This window comes from Schistocerca serialis, chromosome 8, assembly GCF_023864345.2.
Source record: "Schistocerca serialis cubense isolate TAMUIC-IGC-003099 chromosome 8, iqSchSeri2.2, whole genome shotgun sequence".
Taxonomy (NCBI): Eukaryota; Metazoa; Arthropoda; class Insecta; order Orthoptera; family Acrididae; genus Schistocerca; species Schistocerca serialis.
In genome coordinates, this window is record NC_064645.1 from 157,372,540 (window position 1) to 157,395,440 (window position 22,901).

The 22,901-nt window shown below is 45.5% G+C and overlaps 1 protein-coding gene across 1 annotated transcript in view; it reads right to left on the minus strand.

The window, feature by feature from the left end:
• LOC126416622 (uncharacterized) overlaps window positions 1-22,901 on the minus strand; it is a 580,403-nt gene that overhangs the window by 239,301 nt on the left and 318,201 nt on the right. Inside the window, exon 3 of the mRNA XM_050084379.1 lies at window positions 2,406-2,541. Within this exon, the coding sequence (XP_049940336.1) occupies window positions 2,406-2,541 (136 nt within the window). The remainder of the gene's footprint in view (window positions 1-2,405; window positions 2,542-22,901) is intronic.

Sequence of the window (22,901 nt, forward strand, 5' to 3'; positions counted from 1 at the left end):
GACATCTTGCTTCTCCCAGTATAGCCTATCATGCGACACTACCACCCCGCCATTTTTCAAAAGGACGTTGCTCATCCACACATGCCACAGATGTCTGCGAAGTCTCCTGTTTGCTGCTTACTCCAGTGGACAGAGAGATTCCCAGATCCGCCCTCCCCCCCCCCCCCCCCCCCCCCAGTATAACACGTGTGGGATCTGCCCGAACGTCAGTGCTAACACAGTTCAAGTGTGAACCACAATGAAACGTGTGAGGCAGGCAAACAGAAAAACTACACATAGAAAGTGCTCGCATCCGAAACGTCTCGCAAGCAGTCATCGTAGTTAAGTACATCCAACCGGCGATTCGTGACTTACTATCTCTTATCACGACAGCAGATCGTATTAGAAGAATAGACACTGAAACTCTTTGATAAACAGGCTAAAGACACTGGATATTTTCGAAAAGATATTGGGAAAACAGTGATAAATTTTACAGAAAAATTGTCTACTTCGCACAAATCACATTTATTTGTGACCGTTTTCAGGCCAAAGCTGCACCCAAAGTTGATGTGTGAACACAAATCCACGGAGCAGGAACTGCAGAAGTCTCCAGAGAATGTCAGCTTGTTGAGAAGCAACGATATGGTATATGGTGCGCTTAAATAGAGGAAGCTCCACTTCCATAATCGTTTCCACATGTCATTTGTAACAAATGGAATAAAAATTTATTGAATACATGACGAGAAACTTGAATTACTAAGTTAAAAATACTGTATATTTATAGTACTGGCCGTAACATTATCCACTATTATACTTGTGATGTAAAGATTTGAAACATCATCAGTCAGCTTGGATTCCTACGCTGTTCAGAATAACTACCGTGATTCTATTGTTACGACGTCTAGCATAATATTAGGGTGTGATAGACATTTCCAGACTAGCTGGAAATTGTACAGGGAGAACTTAGGTATCTAGCAAGTGTTATGTAACCAGGATGTCCTGAAAACGGTGAATCCCCCTAATTGATAGATGACGTATGTCTAGGAGCGTTTGGTTTTGTAATAAGGCAGCCAGAAAGATAGTAAGGGGATACTTAGCTCTGAAGTATATTTCAAGCATAGTTTTCTTTTAATTTTCGTTTCGTTTGGTTTTGTGGAATATTTTGTAAATTTTTGCAATATGAAATGACGTAGATGCATCTGCGAATGCTGATTGGAGCAAAGAGGTTTGCGCGAGAAATTGATCATGAAAGGTTAATCTGACTAGATGATCGTTTTGATCAACCAATGAGCGAAGAGTCTTTCCCGCGTAATTGAATGAGTTACATGTTCTGTGAGCGACGGCATTTAGTCAGTCGTGGAGTCGCTGTCGGACAAGGCCATGTTAAAAGTGTCCGAAAAAATTATCAGTAAAGAAAGGTCGGTTAAATCACGCTTGGTTTATATCGCCGTGCTAGCAGATGCAATTACGGACATTTCTGTGAAGTTTTGAGAGGTTTTGGTATGTTAGTTGCAGAAAAAACCGCGTGTGAAACTGTCGGCCTTTGTGTATAATTCTGCGTGGCGTATTCCGTATGCATGTACAGAACATTTTGGCGAGCATCTTCTTTTCGAAGAATCCACTGAAAAGGACCGAATGTGAACTAGTTTTGTAACAGAGTATTGCCTGAGTGAATCTCGTAATATTTCGGGTTGTACGTACCACACTTCTGGCTGTCTTACGTGTGATACTAGCTGCACGAACTAGTAGTAGATGTACTACCAACGTAAATGTGGGCTTGGTGACACCAGAAATTAAAAGGACCGTAATAAAACATCAGTATCTCCAAACAAACATTTTCAATGAAGGGAGGAAGCACCCACTTTGCCTGTTATTAATAGAGATTTACAGGTTTATCTTGTTACTTGAGTTACGCGGACTTCGTAATCGTAAGTACGGGCCGTGAATTTCTTCAACGCTGCTTTTCTCATCGTCTACATAGTACCTACGAATGCAGAGCAACGGGTGGTGAATGGACGCTATACTGAGGCAGATGGACATCAATAATTAAATCACAACGCAGCGCACCAACCCCGCCCTGCCGAATACTGTGCTGTAATGTTTTAATTTTGTATTACGACTTATTGAGTTTTTATTCTACCTGTTACATGTAATTCTATAAGCTTTCCGTAATTTAATGATTCCCTCTTTGTTATCTTCAGGGTTTAATCCGGAAGAGTATTATTTTTTTGTTTACATTACAGATTCATCCTATCTGGTAATTCTGTTAGGCCGAAGAGCTGACTACCGTACCGCTACGAGCACATCATCACCATAGAAGGACAGTAAACTTAAAACGGGGATAAGAAGTGTAAACAGAAGGCTGACAGCCATGTGGATATGCTCGCTACGACGTGCAGTCGACGGCAGCCGCGGCTCCTACTTACGGATGACGATGACCTCCGCTTCCTCGGAGCTGCGGGTGAAGATGGGCGCTATCGTGGACACCTCGCACGTGTAGATGCCGGACGCCTCGAACTTGAGCCCGCGAAGCATCAGCTGCCGCTCGTCGCTCTCGTTACGCTGCAACAAAAACATCATACATGTAACAGTGACTTACTGGACACGCTCGTATAGCGCAATGCGCAGCGTGCTCGTGAGCGAGACAGAAGTATGAGCCAGACCCGGATCGAATCTGCGTAGGGGAATTCGCAACCGTTAACTGATGTTTTGGCCAGCCTCCGGGCGGTACTTACAAGGGAACCTTCCCATCACACTCCCCTCAGATTTAGTAATAAGTTCGCACAGTGGATAGGCCTTGAAAAACTGAACCCAGATAAATCGAGAAAACAGGAAGAAGTTGTGTGGAACTATGAAAAACATAAGCAAAATATACAAACTGTGTAGTCTACGGGAAAGATAGACAAAATCAAGGATATGGTGAGCTCCGTGTTTAGCGTGAGCAGCTGCGGAACGAGAGGTCCTTGGTTCAAGTCTTCCCTCGAGTGAAAAGTTTAATTTTTTTATTTTCAGGCAATTATGAAAGTTCAGACACTCACACATAATCAACTTCGCTCTCCAAAATTCCAGGACAAGTTCAGATCTGCTTGGACATATGTAGGATTTGACGGTCTACACACGGAAAAATTTGAAAACGTTAAAAATATGTTTTGACAGAGCACAGGGAAAACTGTGCGACTGTGAAAGTGTTGCATTCATTTGTTGCAGTTTATGTGACAAACTCTTATGTTTTCATCACTTTTTGGGAGTGATTATCACATCCACAAGGAAACCTAAATCGGGCAAGGTAGAAGAATCATTTTACCCATTCGCCAAGTGTACAAGTTAGGTGGGTCGACAACATTTTCCTGTCATGTGACGCGCATGCCGTCACCAGTGTCGTATAGAATATATAAGACGTATTTTCCTGTGGAGGAATCGGTTGACCTATGACCTTGCGATCAAATGTTTTCGGGTTCCCATTGGAGAGGCACGTCCTTTCGTCCACTAATCGCACGGTTTTGCGGTGCGGTCGCGAAACACAGACACTAAACTTATTACAGTGAACAGAGACGTCAACGAACGAACGGACAGATCATAACTTTGCGAAAATAAAGAAAGTAAACTTTTCACTCCAGGGAAGACTTGAACCAAGGACCACTCGTTCCGCGGCTGCTCACGCTAAACACGGGACCACAGCGCTCCTGAGCTCACCCAGTCCTTGATTTTGCCTATCTTGCGCATGGACTACTCAGTTTGGATATTTTGCTTATTTTTTTCACAGTTCCACACAACTTCTTCCTGTTTTCTCGATTGATCTGTGTTCAGTTTTTCAAGGCCTATCCACTGTGCCAACTTATAACTAAATCTGAGGTGGGTGCGATGGGGAAGTTCCCTTGTTAGGTATTTTCCCACACTAGTTTAGGCAGATACTAGTCTGGTCTCCAATTTCCGCCTCAGAAAATACTGTATACAAACAGCTGAAATGCGATCACAAACACAACAAGGTTTACATAATACACGGACAGGTGGCAAAACAACTACCCTCCCTTGCATAAATAAGTATATGACAACACGAAGGGCATCCGGCCGCAAAGTTAAATAAAACAGATATAAATGTGCCGAATCTTGAGTACACCACGCACTAAACGGCATTACGCTAAGAAGACAAATCAGCAGAAAAAACAAAGCGCTGTGATTTCGACACAAGATCGAGATGAAGCTATTTTAGATTCTGGAACGTTACACAAGTAAAATAATATTCATTGTTTTATGCAGCTCAGTATTCTTTTTGACGACCTGTTTATCATAATATGCATTATTTTCTCTATTACACGTCGATTTGTCATTCTCTAATTGATGATCTTCTCCATTATATTCTGAGGAGAATTTTATTTCTAGATTCATGCAGCCGATAAAGTACTTCTCCGGAAATAGCAGTTCTATTGCTTCAATTTATTGTTTTTATTTTATTTATTTATATTGACTTCTCCGTAGCCGAATCGTTAGCGTAATTGCATTTGAGGCGGTAGGGCCAGGTTCCATTCCCCGTACCTCTTCAAACTTTTCTGAGGATGGGAGTTCTGATATGTGTCCGTTCAGCCTGTGAGCAGCTGTTGAATAAGGAAGCAGCGGCATCGTCGTCATTTATCAACTGGTAACAACGGCTGGAGAGACAGACAACATGCTGACCATACGTCCGACGATAATAGATCTCTCCTCGTACTGCTTTGTATACAATAGTCGGCAAGTCGTGAGTGGTGTTATATCGTTACTTCTGTGTTATTTTATGGTTTTATAGATCAGATTAGCATGATTTCCTAGTTTTTAAATTGTGTACTGGAACGTCCATTGTAACTAAACTGGTCTTGTGCGTGTTTTGTCGTGTGGCAATATGTTGGTAAAGAGCTGTGGCAGATTTCTTGTTGCGTGCTCTTGAGTCCAGTGATAGTGGACGTGATTTTTTTTTTTTTTTTTTTTTTGCAAGTTTGTTCGCCGATCTCCCCAGCGTCTCTCCAACTCAACGTCGACGTAGTGTAGCTGAAACTTTCTACAGTAATTAGAATGACTAGAAATTGTGATATTTACGTTCGAGTCTCACCTAGTTATTTACGAAAGTTGAGCACTCATTTATTTATTTTATTTATTCCTTAAATACAACTTTTAGTACCGAGTTGTAATACGTAATATTCACAGATATAAGTTCCTTCGCCTTTATCAGAGCAAGAACAAAATCGGAGTCCTTAACATTATTTTCATCAACAGAGAGAACAAAAATCAGAAATAATGTAATGATAACCTCTGCTCTTCTTATGCAAGGAGTAACGCCTTTGATCCCTACACACAGCACAGTATCTGATACAGTTATTTCCGTAATAACATGTGACATTGCAGTGTTTGCTTTATCCAGTTGTTTGTAATAAATTTCGGACTCGCATCCCACTCTCATGAACTCATTCACGTAACCAACGTTGGACTTAATGTGGAAACTTGCATCGTCACTGCTCACAGACTAAAACTACGGACGAAAGTGACGTAGCAAATTCAGTGCGAAAACATTGACTATGTGCGAGTAGTGCCTGCGCTCTGAGGCTTTCGTATACAATCTCATTTCTTTATATGGACATTTCATTCAACATAGGAATCAAAAATCTCAACAATTATTGCCTATTATGGACATTGATACTGGCAAGGTACTGGTCCCGCCAATTCCAAGACTTTTAAAAATATTTTAATCTTAAATTTGTAGTCATCTAAACATTCTGCGTGGTGCCTGTTTGTTCTATATCGTGTCTCCCTACCACTTTCGCGCAACGACGCTCTGAGCGTGTTTTTTAGGGAATTGACTAGTTTGAACCTGGGACCTGTTGCTGGTAAGGAGACGCTAGACCTCACATGAAATGTGGCATTCAGAAGAGTTCAGTGAGACTAGCGATGATATTACCAAATACTTAATGATTTCAGCGTCAGCTCCACTGCACTCCCTGTAAAAGAATCTTAACACTAACTAAATTTAATGGAAGGGGTTCAAGGCTTTCCTATTTTTAGTTAGCTGGTAAAATAACGTCGAAAAAGCAGTTAAGTTTACCACTGAAAATTTTATTCTACTCACAAAACGATGTTTATAAATTGCACTATTGATAAAAGGAAATGTTTTAATACAGGATGGTAAAAACCAACTGCATTCAACAAAATGTGAACGAATATTCCCTGAATGGGTTTCCAAGTTCTACAATGGATCGAAGGATGACCTATGCCATATCACATCTATAATCCAGGTTTAAATTAAGTTTCACAAAAACGCAAATTATCAAAATGGTCTACAGTGACCCTCAATTATCTTTAATTACTTATCTAACTTGTCGTAAATTACAGTGGCTAATGTGGCTTCTCAATAACTCTATAACAGAAAAATCATCACGTTTCAGATTTTTACTTCAAGTGGCAAATGTGAACACCATGAGCTTTAATTGACGATCTACACTAGTATTACGTAAAGGGGATGTAACAGATGAAACTTCTGCAGTTCTGAGTGAAGCCTTACGTGCTCAAAAATGCGGCATCGCGTGCGTTCATTACCTTGTCGGTGTTCGTCAGGGGGCGGCGGCCGGCGCAGCTCCATCCAGCTCGCCCTCTCAGAAGCAACTCTCCCTAACTTCTCCTTACTACAATTTACCGAAGTTGGTTTTAAAAAAACTATCTGGCTGTGTTTTCATCTGATCAATCAGGGTCTCAATGTTAACCTTAAGCTCCACCTACAAAATATCTGTCTATCCAATGAGAAACGTTATACTTTTCGTGTTGGGGCAATGTTTTTAAAGTTTGCAACGTAACAGAGACGCGAAAAAGTCTCACGCTAAAACTTGCAACTGGTGTGGTCCTTTTAGCGTTATCGTAAGATCTATACTGTTCTTCTGGAGGGCTCTATCTTTTAACATGGGCTTGGGGGTGGTCCTAACGTAACAGAGACGCGAAAAAGTCTCACGCTAAAAACTTGCAGGTGGTATAGCCTTTTTTGTGTTATCGTAAGATCTATACTGTTCTTCTGGACGGCTCTAGCTTTTAACATTGGCGGGGGGGTGGTCTCGACGTAACAGAGACGCGAAAAAGTCTCACGCTAAAACTTGCGGGTGGTGTGGTCCTAGCAGTTAGCTGGCGACGTGGGTGTCCATCCGTCCCTTATCGTAGGGCCTTACAGCTTAACACGGTTCTGCTCTCGGCTTCGGTTCTCGTTTCTCCCCTCGGAACTGCGTCTGTCTCACGGTGGGAAGGTTTGACATGCATTTAGGCATTCTTGTGTTAGTCTGTGGTATTCCATTTGTTCACTCGTTACTCGTATTACTTTGGTTAATTTAATGTCATGATTTATTCGGAGCTATGTGTCATACTACTGGATTTGCTTATCATGTCAGGGTTTTCATGGAAGGTGTTGGATTTGCCTGACACCTTACTGTCGGATAACAAATGAATCTCTTTTCGTGTGATTCAATTAGAAGTTAACAATTTTCGGACGTTTCCCTTTAGTTGTACTCTGAAGCCTTGCTTCTTGCCAAATTTCATGATTCTACGTCGACGGGAAGTACCCTATAGGTTTTGATGAGTGAGTTTGCGAGTATCGAAATATGTGACACGAGTGTCCGTATCTTTTGATGCACTGACTTAGAAGCTTCAACATTTTTACACCGCCGAGGGACTGTACAACTTAGAATGTGGGAGAAATTTCAACTTTAAACGTCCACCAGGACCTGCAAAAGAGGGTTTTTAACACTCGGACAAACAAACGCGAGAGGAAAGTGATCTTATAAACGTTTTCGTCTTTATCGGTCGAAGTATGGATTCTTAAAAAGACTAAAGTAGTGAGGAGCAGCTGAAATGAGGTTGGCGGTAACTTTAGCATCAGAATTGAGAACTATGATGTAGATGATATTAACCAATTCTACTACCTCTGAAGCAAAACAACACACGGCGGATAACGCAAGGAAGACATGTAGAACAGAGTAGCACAGGTAAAGGGAGCTTTCCTGGCCAAAGAAGCGTTTTGAGAAGGTAAGACCGCTTCAACTATAAATATTTATAGACACTACCGGACATAGAACGCTCCTGTGATGCTATGACTAACAGTATCTGGGATCCATATACACCGAAATAGTGATGAAAGCACAGACCGCACATGATCCTCTACGACAAATGTGTAATTTGAGCAGCTCAAGGTCCTTCGTTTGCGCACAGCGAGTATGCTTAGTACACAATTTGCTGTGAGGCATATGAGGAACCGTTAGGTGCTCATATTCCACGTTATCCCGTTGGTGATCATATACGGCCAGTGCTTTGATCACTATTTCGGTATGGGGGAGATCGTGCTAGCTGACCAGATACTGTTACTGGTATCATGAGAGCGTTCTGTGTTATTTTATGACGTCCTCTACTTGCTTACTCTGAACGCTGGGTTATCCCATTTCTTTCCTCAATCAGAACAAGATTTTATTCCACCTGATGGTGCAGCTAAAATAATGCGAAACCGGTCGTTCCTAGAAGCAAAGGACTAACAGCAGAGGCGGTCTTATCTTTTCAAAATGATATTAAAAGGCTTTGGCAGCCGTGACTTAAAAGTCTGATTTCTGAGACAGTGTGTTTGGAGCGCAGCGTGACTGGAAGTGTGGCTGTGCTGAAAATTAAGTGGACTGATAAGAAATGAGCAGGTTCTTGTTAGAATCGGTGCGAAGAGGAACATACGGAAAAACAGTGAAGAGAAGTAGTAACAGGACAGTAAAACATTACAAATTATAAGTAGTTGGGCTATATATTTGGTACCTCCGTGAACGAGAACACTGGCTGCTTTGGAGAGCTATAAAACTGGTACCAGCCATGTGACCATCCACAGCTACGTAAGTAGTGGTAGGGAAGGTTATATAGCAGTTAGTTACATGGAATCAGCTGGGTATATTGGGTCGATCAGGGGACATGAGGAATAGCAGAAAGGATCTACTGTGTGGCGGCGTGCACATGATCACAACTTGATTGAAATTGCTCTGTTTGTTGGTACATCATCCTGCGTGGTGTACCGTTTGCAGCCAGTGGTCATAAAAAAGATACTAACCAACAGGCAACGCAATCGAAAATGACAATCTGTTTGAAACCTAACAGTAACTGTTGTTGTTACTGAACGCAGCTCTTTCTCCATCAGTTTGAGATGATGAAGATGCTTGGTTAGTGGGGCGCTCAACTGCGTGGTCATCAGCGGCCGTACAAAGTCCCAATTTTTACGCAGTCCAATTTTTTACACCATTCAATCTAGCCACTGTCCCGAATGATGATGATGACGAAGATAACACGGACACCCAGTCCCCGGACAGAGAAAAATCTCCAACCCGGCCGGGAATCGAACCCGGGACCCCGTGATCCAGAGGCAGCAACGCTACCCACTATACCACCAGCTGCGGACCTTCATCAGTTTGCGAGGTAATAACTGAACTCCATCCACCGAAGATTTCGGGACTCGTTGATCGATAAACACAATTTCTTACAACGGCATACGAGATTGTCGGCCACCTATACTTCTTCTACATCTGCATAATGAGTACGCTGTTGTCACTTTCGTCACCCAAGATGAACAGCGAGTGAAATGTGGAAATCAACATCCTCGCAATTCAGCACGATATGGAAAACCTGAAGAGAATTCTTCACCGAACTGAAAGCATTTTCGTTCAGTGTGCTTAATTTCGGACGATAAAGTGTCCTCTTGCAGCGTGTCTGTTCTCCTCCTCCCTCTGTTGTAATTAAACTTTACTATTGACAATTTTGTTACATACACAGAGTAAGGCCTTTAAAACTGTTTTTGAAATATCTGGAAAATTGAAAATCGCATTAAAAAAAAGGGTTGTAATAAAAGTTGTTCGTCTTAATTGGGGACATCAGACATCAAAGTCTGCCCCTCAGCGCCACATTGAGGGGGCGGAAGGGGGTCAGCATTGAAAACGTGCAAAGGAACCCCAATTTTTTATTGAGAATTCGGATGGGAGATCGTAGCGTGATAGGTCGCGGTACAGATTAAAATAGGGTAACAACCGTAGTAAAGTGATAATAATGACTAACTGAAACCCTCAGCTGTCGACAGGTCTTGTTGATATACTTCGATGTGGACAGTTGAAAATGTGTGCACCGACCGGGACTCGAACCCGGCACCTCCTGCTTACGTGGCAGACGCTCTATCCATCTGAGCCACCGAGGACACAGATGAATAGCGCGACTGCAGGGACTCAGATGTATAGAGCGTCTGCCATGTAAGCAGAAGGTCCCGGGTTCGAATCCCGGTCGGGGCATACATTTTCAACTGTCCACATCGAAGTATATCAACAACACCTGTCGGCAGCTGAGGGTTTCAGTTAGTCATCATTTATTCCAGGGAAAAGGTGCACTGTCATCAACAGTATTCTGTTCTTTCGAGAACAGTTACTGTCTTCACATATAAAGTGATAATACCTTAAGAAATACACATCAAATTAGGATCACGGCAGGTTACAAAGGAAGTTACTCTAAAATCTTTTATGAGAAACTAGTTTCATAGAGCAAAACAAATTGACTCTCCAGAACATAGCCGCCCGCGGTGGCCGTGCGGTTCTAGGCGCTTCAGTGCGGAACCGCACGACTGATACGGTCGCACGTTCGAATCCTGCCTTGGGCATGGATGTTTGTGATGTCCTTAGGTTAGTTACATTTAAGTAGTTGTAAGCTCTAGGGGACTGATGACCTCAGATGTTAAGTCCCATAGTGCTCAGAGCCATTTGAACCAAGTCGTCAGTCTGGATTCTCATTGGAGTAGAATCGCCTTCGGTGATGGGTGCTGCTTCGAATTGATTGATGACCAGCGAAAACTTGTCTGGAGATGTCCTGGACGGCAATGCAATACCAACCTGCCTTATGGCCTGACAACCAGTCTGCGGTGCCACTTCTTTTCATAGGAGCACCCCTTTGGTTGGCATCCGAAGCAACTCTACAGCACATCGGAATCCTGACGATATTCTATGCCCCATCTTGTAGCAATTCATGGCAAAGTATCCTCCGTTTAATGAATGTAGATCCATCCTCTGGAGTGTGGAACTACGGCTGGTCAACTTCCAATACCCGTTATTTAGGTTTTATTTCTAGGCCACCAGTTTCGAAGATGACTTAATGTAACGTCAAAACCGGTAGCCTAAAAATAAAACCTAAATAGCGGCTATTGGTAGTGTATTGTTGGATCCTACGTTTGTTTCAGCTAGATAATGACCGCCTGCACACGGTGAGAGTTTCTTCTGCTTCCTCAGCAAACCTTCCTTGGGCAGCAAGGTCGCCTGATCTTCCCCCCCCCCCCCCTCCCCCCTCCTCCAATTCAGAGCGTTTGGAGCATTACAGCAGCGGCCTCAACCAGTTCGAGAATGTGGCGATCTGACGCCCCAGTAGGACAGAATTTGGGAATTTGGCACTATATCCCTAAGGAGCCGAATAACTTCTTACATAAGGGCCAAATGTGGACCACTCCATTATTGACTTGGTCAATATGTGGAGCTCTTTCTCTCGAATAAACATTTAGTTTTACTGAAATTGCAATCATCTGTTTATACACTCCTGGAAATGGAAAAAAGAACACATTGACACCGGTGTGTCAGACCCACCATACTTGCTCCGGACACTGAGAGAGGGCTGTACAAGCAATGATCACATGCACGGCACAGCGGACACACCAGGAACCGCGGTGTTGGCCGTCGAATGGCGCTAGTTGCGCATTATTTGTGCACCGCCGCCGTCAGTGTCAGCCAGTTTGCCGTGGCATACGGAGCTCCATCGCAGTCTTTAACACTGGTAGCATGCCGCGACAGCGTGGACGTGAACCGTATGTGCAGTTGACGGACTTTGAGCGAGGGCGTATATTAGGCTAGCGGGAGGCCGGGTGGACGTACCGCCGAATTGCTCAACACGTGGGGCGTGAGGTCTCCACAGTACATCGATGTTGTCGCCAGAGGTCAGCGGAAGGTGCACGTGCCCGTCGACCTGGGACCGGACCGCAGCGACGCACGGATGCACGCCAAGACCGTAGGATCCTACGCAGTGCCGTAGGGGACCGCACTGCCACTTCCCAGCAAATTAGGGACACTGTAGCTCCTGGGGTATCGGCGAGGATCATTCGCAACCGTCTCCATGAAGCTGGGCTACGGTCCCGCACACCGTTAGGCCGTCTTCCGCTCACGCCCCAACATCGTGCAGCCCGCCTCCAGTGGTGGCGCGACAGGCGTGAATGGAGGGACGAATGGAGACGTGTCGTCTTCAGCGATGAGAGTCGCTTCTGCCTTGGTGCCAATGATGCTCGTATGCGTGTTTGGCGCCGTGCAGGTGAGCGCCACAATCAGGACTGCATACGACCGAGGCACACAGGGCCAACACCCGGCATCATGGTGTGGGGAGCGATCTCCTACACTGGCCATACACCACTGGTGATCGTCGAGGGGACACTGAATAGTGCACGGTACATCCAAACCGCCATCGAACCCATCGTTCTACCATTCCTAGACCGGCAAGGGAACTTGCTGTTCCAACAGGACAATGCACGTCCGCATGTATCCCGTGCCACCCAACGTGCTCTAGAAGGTGTAAGTCAACTACCCTGGCCAGCAAGATCTCCGGATCTGTCCCCCATTGAGCATGTTTGGGACTGGATGAAGCGTCGTCTCACGCGGTCTGCACGTCCAGCACGAACGCTGGTCCAGCTGAGGCGCCAGGTGGAAATGGCATGGCAAGCCGTTCCACAGGACTACATCCAGCATCTCTACGATCGTCTCCATGGGAGAATAGCAGCCTGCATTGCTGCGAAAGGTGGATATACACTGTACTAGTGCCGACATTGTGCATGCTCTGTTGCCTGTGTCTATGTGCCTGTGGTTCTGTCAGTGTGATCATGTGATGTATCAGACCCCAGGAATGTGTCAATAAAGTTTCCCCTTCCTGGGACAATGAATTCACGGTGTTCTTATTTCAATTTCCAGGAGTGTATATGTACGCCACATCCATCGATTTCCATCCAATTTCGATAATTCCTTCGTGACCTGTCGCGTTTATGTTTTGCAGTTTATTATATTCTGGAAAATCAAGGGTTTTTATTCTGCAAAGAAACGATTTATCACTGTACATTTTAGAATAATCGCCTTTCTAAACTACCGCTCACGAAATCTGACAACGGCCGGGAGAGTGATGTGGTTGCCACAAGCCCGTAAGTATCTGCGTCCGTTGACTCCTAAGGGCTGAGGATGATACGACGGCCGGTCGGTACCGTTGGGTGCTCAAGGCCTTCTCGGAAGGTGTTCTTTTTTGCCTCATGACATCCTAATTTTATGTGTATTTCTGAGATATTATTATTTTACTACGGTTTTTACCCATCACGCATCCAAAAAAATATTATATACGAAAATTATTTAAAAACGAAGTTTTTTTCTGTAGATCCGAATCGACAATAATAAAGTTGTGTTTCCTGTTTAAGATAAAGTTGACCGGCAGGGCCCACAGGTTGGTATCACTGGATTTCCCCGCTGGAGATGAACAACTGTGATTCCAACCTCTTTTTAATCAGATTTCTAGTTTTCCAGACGTTCCTAAAAACAGTTTTATGTGCCTCGATCTGTGTGCCTTCCAAAGCACGAAAGTCGATGAGTCGATGACCTGCCTCTGTGAACACGACTTTCCCTGTGTTTCTGTGTGTGTGCGTGTGTGTGTGTGTGTGTGTGTGTGTGTGTGAGAGAGAGAGAGAGAGAGAGAGAGAGAGAGAGAGAGAGAGAGGGAGAGACTGAAGCCTTGTAGAATAAGCTACTCGGCAGCGTATAGCTGTTGAGAGAGCATCAGAAAACAACAGAGTGTATTCCCGCAGGAGCGCGCGTCAAGAAACAACTTATCATCTCAACGGCGCATTTGGTATACGAGGCCAGAGCGAAGCCGATGGCGCGCGCCCACGATAAGCCGCCGAAACGCAGTCCAGGGCCGGCCGTCCAGGGAGTGGGGCGACCGATGCTCGTTGCGGGCTACATGATCATCGCCCGCGGGCCACAAGCGGGCGTAAACAGCGCGCACGATCGCAAGCGGCGCGCAATAACCGACTGTCAAGTGAGGCCCGTAAATCCTCCTCTCCCCCAACCCTCCCCCTTCAGCGGGCTCTTACGCGTAGCACAAGCACTGGTGCACCGTAAACAGCGCCGACTTTATGGCTGTACCACTCTGGCTGTCCGGCGGCGACCGCTGCGAATGCGTGGTCTGGAGAGGGCGTATTTCCGTGCTTATACGCTGTGCGCACAGTGTCTCTGTGTGAGTCCGCCGTGTTGGAACTAACGGGAGATGGAAAAGCGTATCGGTCACTTGAAACCGCCGGACTATTAAATTTACCCTTTACATGCAAAGACCGCAGTTCTGGGAGCGCTTAACTCGATCCGCACTCAGGGACTCATACGGAAACTTATACCGGATTATTATCCACCAAAATTTCAATCGCGTAGAAGCTAGCTTGCGCCGTCGCGGCATGAGATTGTTACACAGCGGAGTCCGAAATGAGGCCGTGTTTATTGACTTCCGAAAAGCCATGTTTGTTGACTTCCCCAAGAACATACTAGTGAGAGCGTTTAAATTTTCATATCAAGGGTGTTTCAGAATTGCACCGACAAACTTAAACGGGATGTAGGAGGTGTCTTGAGGAACAAATGACGATAGGAACTCTGGTCCGGAAACGACATCCAATGACGCGACAGTGCATCGACGTTAAAGGGGCCGGAGCCTGCCGCTGGGCTTCTCCTCCTCCCCCCCCCCCCCCCCCCACCATCTCACCATCCGGGAAAAACAGACAATGTGCGCACTCGAACAGACCGTGGACAAGTCGAGATCACTGGTTTTTCAGTGCTGTCAGCTGATTGTCACGATCGCCAATGTAGCAGGTGCAGCTGGCTACTGTATAGACGGACCTTGTCTGCCATGTATACGATGCTCTGTCGTCGTTGTGACTGACAGTGTCAGATAAAGACTTCTATCTGCAGTGCTTTGTTTTCCGGAGCCCTCTGTACTATAAAAAAATTCTTTATTCAATCTCAGAAACATGATACATGACAACTCACTACCCAACACATTAGTGGGTCATAATTCTACATCTAATATTTACAGTTCCTGCAGCTGATTGTTATTACTACAGGATGTGTATTTCTATTTCCACTATGGGCATTTCGTGTTACTTAACTACTGCTGTTTGCTCTATGTGTGACATTAACTTCTGGGTTAACTACTTGGGTACTATGCTAGTGTCTATTGTCTAATTGCCGCAAGGAGGGCCGCCATGTCACGGATTGTGCGGCCCCTCTTGCCGGAGGTTCGAGTCCTCCCTCGGGTATGAGTGTGTGTGTTGTTCTTAGCATAAGTTGTAAGTCTAGGGACCGATGACATCAGCAGTTTCGACCCTTAGAATTCACACGCACATTCTCCGTTACCTAATTCTATGCTAACGTTCTACACAAAATGATGCTTAAGAAACTAATCCACAGGTTTCCATGTGTGCCATCGTGATATACAGGGTGAGTCACCTAACGTTACCGCTGGATATATTTCGTAAACCACATCAAATACTGACGAACCGATTCCACAGACCGAACGTGAGGAGAGGGGCTAGTGTTATTGGTTAATACAAACCATACAAAAATGCACGGAAGTATGTTTTCTAACACAAACCTACGTTTTTTTTAATGGAACCACGTTAGTTTTCTTAGCACATCGGAACATATAAACAAATACGTAATCAGTGCCGTTTGTTGCATTGTAAAATGTTAATTACATCCGGAGATATTGTAACCTAAAGTTGACGCTTGAAACCTCCGACGTTACGTTGTGTGGTGTTTTAACAAACACGAGCCACGGTCGGCGAGCAGCATCTGCTCGGACATGTTTACGATGACGACCGTGTTTACGAGTGTGGATGTAGTGCACTGTTGTGGTTTGGTCTAGCTGTCGCAGTGTCCGCTACAGCGCTTGCTGCTATTGTTATTCTGCATTCGTCTCCGCACGCAGACCAACTGTACTACACCGTGTTACCAGACGTCTGTGATCGTGTAGTGTTGTAGGAACTGTGACCATGGTGTATTCGTACTCTGAAAAGGCGGAGATGATACTCATCTATGGCGAGTGTCGACGAAATGCAGCTGAAGCCTGCAGGGTGTATGCAGAACGGTACCCGGACAGAGAGCATCCAACGTGCCGCACATTGCAAAACATCTACCGTCAATTGTATGCAACAGGTATGGTCGTAGCACGCAAACGGGTCCGTAACAGGCCCGTCACAGGAGAAGCGGGTGCTGTTGGTGTGTTAGCTGCTGTTGTCATGAAGCCAAATATTGCGAGAGCCGGTGGACTGAGCCAAAGTAGTGTCATGCGCATACTGCATCGTCACCGCTTTCACCCGCTTCATGTGTCGCTACATCAGCAATTACATGGTGATGACTTTAATCATAGAGTGCAATTCTGTCAATGGGCATTAACAGAGAATGCGTTGCAGTTCTACCTGTTTACCGATGAAGCGGGTTTCACAAACCATGGGGCAGTGAATCTACGGAACATGCATTACTGGTCCGTGGACAATCCTCGCTGGCTCAGACAGGTAGAGCGACAGCGACCGTGGACTGTAAATGTATGGTGCGGAATCATTGGCGACCACCTCATTGGTCATCACATCATTGCAGGGGCCCAAACAGCTGCAACATACATCGCGTTTCTACATAATGGTCTGCCAACGTTGCTCGACAATGTCCCACTGGAAACGCGTCGACGTATGTGGTATCAGCATGATGGTGCACCTGCACATTCCGCAATTAACACTAGGCTGACCCTTGACAGGATGTTCGACGGGCGTTTCATAGGACGTGGAGGACGCATAAATTGGCCAGCCCGTTCTCCTGATCTTACACCTCTGGACTTCTTTCTGTGGGGTACGTTAAAGGAGAATGTGTACCGTGATGTGCCTGCAACCCCAGAGGATATGAAACAACTTTAGGTTACAATATCGCCGGATGTAATTGACATTTTACAATGCAACAAACGGCACTGATTGCGTATTTGTTGATATGTTCAGATGTGCTAACAAAATTAACAGGGTTACATTTAAAGAAAACGTAGGTTTGTGTTAAAAAACATACTTCCGTGCATTTTTTATGGTTTGTATTAACCAATTACACTAGCGCCTCTCCTCACGTTCGGTCTGTGGAATCGGTTCGTCGGTATTTGATGTGGTTTACGAAATATATCCAGCGGTAATGTTAGGCGACTCACCCTGTATATAGTATGAAGGCTTTCACGACCGGATGACATATCTTCTGGTAAACCTTCCGGGATGTAAGGTCGTGGTCCATGAAACTCTTCAGCTCCTAACGTTTCGTCCAGAGCTGCGCTGGACATCTTCAGAGGGGTGTTTCTCCTCCGGTGAGTCTTGCCGACTCACCGGAGGAGAAACACCCCTCTGAAGACGTCCAGCGCAGCTCTGGACGAAACGTTAGGAGCTGAAGAGTTTCATGGACCACGACCTTACATCCCGGAAGGTTTACCAGAAGATATCACCCTGTATACCTACACTGGTGGCCGTGCCCACCGTGCTAATGCCAGTGGGCATTCCCCCGACACCAGGTTGGCCCAAGATATTGAATTCACTGCAGTTTACCTACTGTTAATTTATCCTCTCGTAGATCTATATCTAACCTAAAATTCTTAATACTACAGTTATAACTGGTGCGTTGTCCAATCGGTGTTTGATCCACCCTCTCCATATATACGAGATGTGGCGAATCCCAGCTGTAAGGCTGCTAGCTAAGTCCACGTCCGATGTTACGGGACAAGTGCTTTGTGTGTTAGTCAGCCACTGCCTCTAGTCATTGTTGTTCCTTAGAAATGCTTTGAGAACGTTGGTTGATACCTCGTTAGCAAGTTCGTTGAGGATCTCAAATATACTTTGTAGCCTGAGCAGGTGGTACATGTAGTGACTGGGCAACTGTTGTCTAATCGGAGACGCTACATCGTCGAAAAGGGGGCACTCGAACACCACATGGTCTGGAGTGCCTTCTCTGGAGCCACAGTCACACGATGGAGTAGCCCGCTTGCCGAATGGCCATAGATAGGCTGCACACGGTCCATGTCCAGTGAGAAAGTGCAGCAGTCTTCTGGTAGGTTTCAAGTACGTAAGCTGTAGGCTCTCTCTGATGTCTGGTAACAACTCATGAGTTCTGCGCCCAGTTTCTTCTCCATCCCAGTGCTGCTGCAGTAGTTCCTCACCCCCTTCTTCTAACTGCAGATTTATCTCCTACCTGAATGCCGATTATTTGAACTATTTTCTCCCTGTTGTCTTTGTTTAACCGATACGCTGCTGCTTGGTCTCTAATCTTAATGTCAAGAGGACAAAGTCCCATTGACACTAACAGTGCCCCACCCTCCTGCCGGAGTCTTTCTGTATGCTCCTACTGAGCGCAGACGCTTGTTCCACTGCAACCTTCTCACGGCCATGGCAGGCATGAGCCTTGTGAGTGTGTGTGCCCAGACATGTGATCAGTACTGAGGCTAAATACGATATTGCAGTGCTTGTCCGAAGGAACATAGGATAGTATTCAGAATAACATAGGCACTGCATATCGTATTTATCGGCTGACTCCGAGCAAGCTACTTTCAAGTAAAATATCTCCCCTGTACGGGAATAAGCATAATGGATGTACGAGTACAGGTTGCAGACATGTGGTTGATAACATATGGATGTTTGGGTCCAGCCTCGACAGCCAAAAGGTAAGGCGACCGCTCGCGATAAGCGGGAAATGTGGGTTCGAGTCCTGGTCCGGCACAAATTTTCCTTCTCATTCCGTTATACGGTCACAGGTTGTCCACATTCGCAGCTGCTAATATCACAGACGTGCTTGCATACCCATAGTCTGCACGACCTGTGTTCACAATCGAGAGTTAGGTAAAGCTGCTGATAGTGGTGAGAGCACACTGAAATGTTTCGTTCGAGAAATTAGTTTGGTCAATGTTGAGAGAGTTTACTGCTAGTATATGTTCTAAAACAGTTAGATAACAGTAAAGTTTCAAATGCTTTTTTTCTGTCAGGTACCACAATGGTACAAAATGTTCGAATGATTCGGCCCACGCCTGTATTCGTGTTTGTTATTTGCTAATTTCTACTCTTATTTCGTTGTCAGGCAGCAGCTGCAATGAACGGACTGTAATTAATGTAACAGCAGGGCGGCATCAACCATGTGCCTGTTGCAGACACCCACACGTAGTAACATTCGCTAAACGGTCGTTGAGGACACACTGTTGGTAGCCCTTGGCCCTTCTGGGTGGTCAGCTGTTTAATAGTTGCATGACTACTCGCACGTATACATCTGAGCGGCCGTCGTTCATCCCGTATCATCTGTGATCTGTGGTGCTCCGCAGCTGTTTCGGCGCCGGTTTTGGATAGCACCATTTTGTCACGCATGTTGCAAAACGAATACAGTATAAAAAGGTCACACCTGTAAATTTAAATATTAACATATATTTTATACGCGTGATGTTATTGGATAAGGTTGGTTATACTATAGCTATGCAGTAAGCTTTGATACACACTAAACACGAAATAATTTATTGTTATCGTAACTTGTTTGTCAAAAATTTGGAATTGCCCAGAAGAGCGGGTAGGGGGGGGGGGGGGGGGGGGAAAGAGAGGAAAAGAAATGAAACTTCATGGGTTGAGACAGAATCTGATGTTATTTCAGTATGACTTTTCCAAGACTGCAGGCACTGATTTGGTTAGGAAGGGTGTGATAAGGCCGTCGTATCGATAGGCAGGCTGTCCCACGGCTATTGCAGCTGCTCCTTGATATGACATTTACTGACAATGGGACGTACGAGGCGTGTTTTTCATGTGAGTACCGTTTTGAAATTAAAAAAAGACGTGCTAATAAATCTCAATAATTTTGTGATTCTTGGGTACTCAGAGTGGCAGATTCAACGTGCTCTCCGCCCAACCACTACAGCACGACCTGTGGAGATGGATGAAATCACGAGGGAGGAGGTAGGCACTGCGTTTATTCCATATACAGGCGCACTCTCGGGGAAAATCGCCCGCATTTTGAAGTAACACCGGGTCGGAATTGTGTATTGTCCTCCGAATAAGACTCGTGCACTGGTGAGGAGCGCCAAAGATGACCTCGGTTTGGCCGGCGTGTACCAGATTCCGTGTCAATGTGGCAAGTCGTATATTGGTCAGGCGATGCGTACCGTCGAGGATCGATACCGTGAACACCAGAGGCACACTCGACTGATGTATCCGAGCAAGTCGGCGGTCGCTGAAGATTATTTGTCGGAAAATCACGCTATGGAGTATGAACGCACGAGGATTCTGGTACAGACGCCGAGATACTGGAACAGCGTTGATAGAAAGACCATCGAAATTCGCACCAATGACGACCTCATAAACCGTGACTGTGGCTATAATCTTAGCAAGGCTTGGGAAACAGCGATTGGGTTAATCAAGAACAAATCGAGCAAACGTGTAGTTGTAACGACCACGGCGGACAGAGCCATCACACCGGCGTCATCTCAGACGCCGTCGCAATCTGTTCCACCGTGCGACCGTGGCTCGGGGCGCGGACGGCGGAGAGAGCGCGCCGCGGGCGGAGGGTATTTAAATGGTCCGCCGCCGTGACCGAACCCAGTTCCCCATAAGCAGCCATAGCGTACGGATCTCCGTGCCGGCACGTTCACAGGAGCTCAGTCCGTCAGTTCACCTGATGATGGCGACATGTATGATCGCCGAAATATTGTGCCCGTTGGACACTGTAGACCGGCTGTACACCCGTGGATATTTTGATTCTCAATAATTTTATTTTTACATCAAAGCCTGCACCTTAATCTACTTTTATACATAATTTCCGTCAATATTGAGGCACTTGACATAAAGTTGTGCCAGTTTTTGATTGCGGTCCTCATAGAAGTCTGCCGCCTGACTTGTTAACCACTGCATCACCACAGTTTTCACTTCGTCATTGTCTTGAAGACGCTGACCGCCCAGGTGTTTCTTCAAGAGCAGGAACAGATGGTAGTCACTGGGCGCAAGATCAGAGCTATACGGAGGATGATCTAGAGTTTCCCTTCGAAAAGGTGTGATGAGATCTTTGGTCTGATTCGCCACATGCGGACGGGCATTGTCTTGCAGCAAAACGATGCACTTGCTCAACTTCCATGAATGTTGCTTTGATTATAGTATGACGTAGGCCACCCATGTGTCATCGCCCGTAACAATTTGGCTTAAGCAATCATCACCGTCCTTTTGGTACCGCTCAAGTAAAGTCAATGCACTGTCTAAACGTTTGGTTTTGTACACATCCGTCAACATTTTCGGTACCCAACGTGTGCACAATTTTCGGTAATTCAAGTGCTCGGTCACAATGCCATACAAAACACTACGAGACGCATTAGGAAAGTCATCCCGCAAGGAGGAAATCGTAAAGTGTCTGTTTTCTCTCACCTTATTGTCCACTTCCTGCACCAAACTTTCATAAACGACCGAAGAAGGATCACTCAGTTGTTCATCATGCACAATTGTGCGGCCATCTTTAAATGCTCTCACCCACTTTCTTACCATTCCATCAATCATAATGTTTTCTCCGCAAACTGCACAGATTTCACGATGAATATCGATCGCTTTTAGGCCTTTAGCACTAAGATATCTTACAACAGCCCGTACTTCAAAGTCGGCGGGACTCACGATTATAGGAGGCATCTTAAATACTCAGTACACAACGTAAACAGGGAAGAATCAGACTGTAATGGTATCAGTGCGTAGATTGAGGTACAGGCTTTCATGTAAAAGTAAAATAATTGAGATATCTTAGAACATCTTTTTTAAATTTCAAAACGGTACTTACTTAAAAAACATGCCTCGTACTTCACGTCGTATTCTATTGCGGATTGCTCTAGATATCTTTCTGGGCACAGGAGTACCTCTCCACAGTACTGTCTCTCTATAAGGTAACACACGAGAACACAGGACTCCTGTGACTCACCGTAGCTATCACTGTTCCCTCCACCACTAACTTTCTGTCAACTGAAGACACATCTTATGGCTCCCGAAACCATGACAGGAATAACACGGAATTGTCTCTCCAAAACACTGGAAGAAACGAACTTCTCCCCAGGTCGCCGCCATACTCGCCAACGATCGTCATCTACGGTAGTGCAAAACCACACTTCATCGATGAACACAACGCGATCCCATAGACCGGCAGTTAGTGCTTCCCGGTAATGAAACACTCCAAGGTTAGGCGTTTGTATTGTAATGTCAACGGCAGCCTGTCAATGCCTCGGTAATTTTCTCTTCCGACTGCTGTTAGTCTCCGACCATTGATGCGAGTTGCCACAGAACGCTGCAGGGAGTCCATTACTTGCTCTCGGATGGCAGAACAGACGTGAATGGGTTACGATGTCCTTGGTGCACAATACGGCCCTCCTCCCTCGACATTTTCAGACGTGCTCGACCGGAATACTGACGACGAGTATGCCTGTACACATTCCAACACCGATCCGCAGTCACATCCGAATGCCCAGCAAATGCGGGAATTGCATGGTTCGGCAAGCCAGCCAAATCAAGGCCCGCAATTGGGGCCGATCCAAACTCTCAGTTGCTCATGCTCAGTACCCAATGTCTACGTGTCCTTCACATTGGTCACTGAACATCTTATGCTGTGCATACCCATTTTACTGAACAAAATTTAGTAACAACAATAAACATGAACAACACTAAATCAAAAAGGTGACCATTCTTCCTTTTTTGGGGGGCGGGGGTCATCAGTCTTCTGACTGGTTTGATGCGGCCTGCCACTAATTCTTTCCTGGGCAACCTTTTCATCTCAGAGTAGCACTCGCAAACTACGTCCTCAATT